This window comes from Phyllostomus hastatus, unplaced genomic scaffold (assembly GCF_019186645.2).
Source record: "Phyllostomus hastatus isolate PE091 unplaced genomic scaffold, TTU_PhHast_1.1 phas_contig_58, whole genome shotgun sequence".
Lineage (NCBI taxonomy): Eukaryota > Metazoa > Chordata > Mammalia > Chiroptera > Phyllostomidae > Phyllostomus > Phyllostomus hastatus.
This window is the reverse complement of record NW_025333916.1, coordinates 38723143-38726271: the sequence shown is the minus strand read 5'-3', so window position 1 is coordinate 38726271 and position 3129 is coordinate 38723143. Positions and strand designations below refer to the sequence as shown.

General features: G+C 43.8%; 1 protein-coding gene across 1 annotated transcript; it reads left to right on the top strand.

Moving 5' to 3' along the window:
• The first annotated feature begins 478 nt into the window (after positions 1-478).
• Positions 479-1387, top strand: TAS2R1 (taste 2 receptor member 1). The gene has a single exon (XM_045847740.1). The coding sequence runs from the start codon at positions 479-481 to the stop codon at positions 1385-1387; it is 909 nt and encodes a 302-aa protein (XP_045703696.1).
• Positions 1388-3129: the final 1742 nt, after the last annotated feature.

The following is a 3129-nucleotide window of genomic DNA, read 5'->3' as shown; positions in this document are numbered from 1 at the left end:
ATGTCTGCATCATGATAGCAGAGGTGACAATTTCAAAAAAAAAGTTTTTAAAGAATGCTTTGCAAACATTAAGTAGAATCCCACCTGCAGACACAAATATTCTTGCTACCCGTGAGGGGCTGAGAAACTTCCACCGATGACGTAGCAGAAGACCCCTTCTCCCAGACCTGAAGGTGTCTCATTCCCAACATTTGCTTGTGATGCTGATGTCGAAAGCTAACGAGGCCTGGAAAATGCAAAAGCCATCGAGAACAAGCAAATTGTTGCTAGACTATCTCTTTCTTATTTGACTGCCTCGGAACGACGTGGAGAAAACTGTGCTATAAACACATTGCTGCCTCACTGCCTTTCTTATTAGAGCCGTGTCCCCCATAAGGGTTCAATCTAGTGGAAGAAAAAGAGAAAACTTGAATAATTCAAATTGCCCAAAAATATATAACTATATCAGTTTTTAAAACAACTGATTTTTTTTGTCAAAATGCTAGAGTCTCTTTTTATTACCCATCTTATTTTTGCAACGATACAGTGTCTCATGGGGGTTTTAGCAAACGGCATCATTGTGGTTGTGAACAGCACAGACTGGATCAAGCAGAGAAAGATGCTGCCCTTCGACCTCCTCCTTTGCTGTGTGGCGACTTCCAGGATTTGTCTCCAGATAGTCATATTCTACTTTAATCTGGCTCTTGTTTCCTTGGTCGAAATCCCTCCTTCTGGTGGGTATTTTGTCATGTTCATGTTTATATACCCATTGGAACTTTGGCTTGCCACGTGGCTCAGCGTTTTCTACTGCACCAAGATCTCCCCCATCACTCACCCACTCTTCTCTTGGTTGAAGTTGAGGATCTCCAAGTTGGTGCCATGGCTGATTTTGGGGACTGTGCTATGTACATTTCTCACTTCTATTTTCCACAGAAAATATGCATGGATTCTCTTCCAAAAAACCTGGTCAAGCTTTTTATTCCCAAATGCAACAACTCAAGTCAGAGAAATCAAAGAAATACCTGTGTTACAGCTTGTAGTTTTGTTCATTGAACTCTTATTGCCCTTAGTTATCTTCCTTATCTCTGTTCTTCTCCTGATATGTTCCCTGGGGAGACACACCCAGCAGATGATAAGCACAGCAACCGGAGCCAGGCCCCCGAGCGTGAGTGTCCACATCACTGCTCTCCGGTCCTTCCTGTCCTTCCTGGTCCTCTATGTCTCCCAGTACCTGATGGCTACTTTAGCCTTTTCTCATATTTTCAAGATCAGAAACTTCATCTTTTTTGTCTGCGTGTTGCTGGTTGGTTTATACCCCTCTGTACACTCCATTGTCTTAATTTTTGGAAATCCTAAACTGAAACAAAATGCAAAGAAGTTCTTCCTTCACAGTAAGTGCTGTCAGTGAGAGAGAAGTTTGATACATTCGAAGACCTCGCGGCTCGGTGAGTCAATGGTGCCTGCCATGCCTCCCTCAGCCAAGCAAGCTGGTCTGTCCATAAACACGCAAACAATCATCGAAAGACTGTTGAACCCAAGGCATTTTTATGGATTTGCTGCTTTTTCAAAGCGTTAAATTGATTTTCAGAACATAACACATGTCGATGGATTATATCAATATCCTTGTTGCTTTTAACTATTGTCCTGCAAGATGTTACCTACCTAACTAGGGACGCCTGGATAAGTGGTGCACGGATCTTTCTGAATTATTTCTTACAGTTGCAAGCAAATTGACAATTATCTCAAAATGAAAAGTTTGAAGGAAAAGAAAAGCGCATTTGAACTTGTTACGGCAGAAGGATGCATGTGCTGGAGGGGCCCTGTGTGCCTGCTGCCTTGTCTCAGCTGATTTCCCCTGAACAAAAGGGCTCGCTGCCCACCTCTTGTCTACCTGTATGGTAGCCCTGTTGTTTGTTAGTTACAGAGAACGGGACCGTTCTTCCACATCTGCTCAGAGAAGAAGCTGGGCACAGGCTGGCCTTCTGTGTCCTTGTAAGCATGCTCACCTACTCCATGCTGCTGAGGGCCTAGGTGCCATGGTGACATGTCCCATCAACTAACAAACAGGCAGACAGATGGAGGAGGAAGAGGAATGCCGGGCTGAGTCTTCATTTTCCATTTCCCCCAATGGGGAACGCTGAACAGACAACAGCTTGCAAAGCTGTTTTGTTTTGCACTTCTGTGCTCAGCTTTGAGACCCTTTCAACTGAGGGTGGCAATTTGGAACTCCTACCACATTGCATGTCTTCCCAACGAAGCAACATCAGTAGGTGGGTGGGGAGGGGGTGTCTCCATCTGCTTAAAGTCACCAACACATTTTCTATTTGATGGTTTTGGATGCTAAGAAATGTATATTTCCAAAAGAGCTTCAGAACCCCTTTATTTCCAATAAATTAAAAAATGTCCCTCAGCTTGGCTGTAGATTGTAGTTCACATGTAATGACGAAAAATGTGTTTAGTTTGTATCGCCAGTCGCCAGGAATGTAGTAATGTGGATTCAAATACGGTTTTGCTAGCCCAAGACTTGCAGGCCTAGCTGTACTAAACTAACACAGGCCTTTTGCCTTCTTGGGTGTGGGAATTAAGCTCTGAGGCTGGTCTTCCTTGTCCCACAAGTCTCGTACTTCACTCCCCAAGGAGCAAAGTAACAGCCTCCATCTTCCTGCTATTTCCTTTTCCCACGGCCCCCTAGGCGGGAAGGTTTACAGCTAATTGTGCGCTCAGGCAGCCAGCTCTGGGAAGAGCAGTTGGGACCTGGAGATGATTACTGCCCCCGCTTTGAGAAGGGACAGTGAGGAATCACATTTATTTTCTGCCCATCTCAAGTTCAGATGCCTGCTCCTTGAGTCACGGTCTTTCAACCTGCCGGTGGATGGAGGGCAGAGGAGCAATTTCAAAAACTTCAGGAAGAAAAGTATACAACTCTCATGTGAGGTTTTCTCAGATACCGAATTCTGATTCAATTTCACACGACTCCTGCTTCAATAATGCTAGCGAATGAAATAAATATTAAGGTATGACTGTCGTATACTTAAAGGTTATCAAAGTTATAAAAAGAAGGATGCATACTAAAGCAACCTATTCTAGAAACAGTCTACTTTCCTGGCAATATATTTCTTCCAGAAATGTTGCCTAACTATCTTGTTGGTA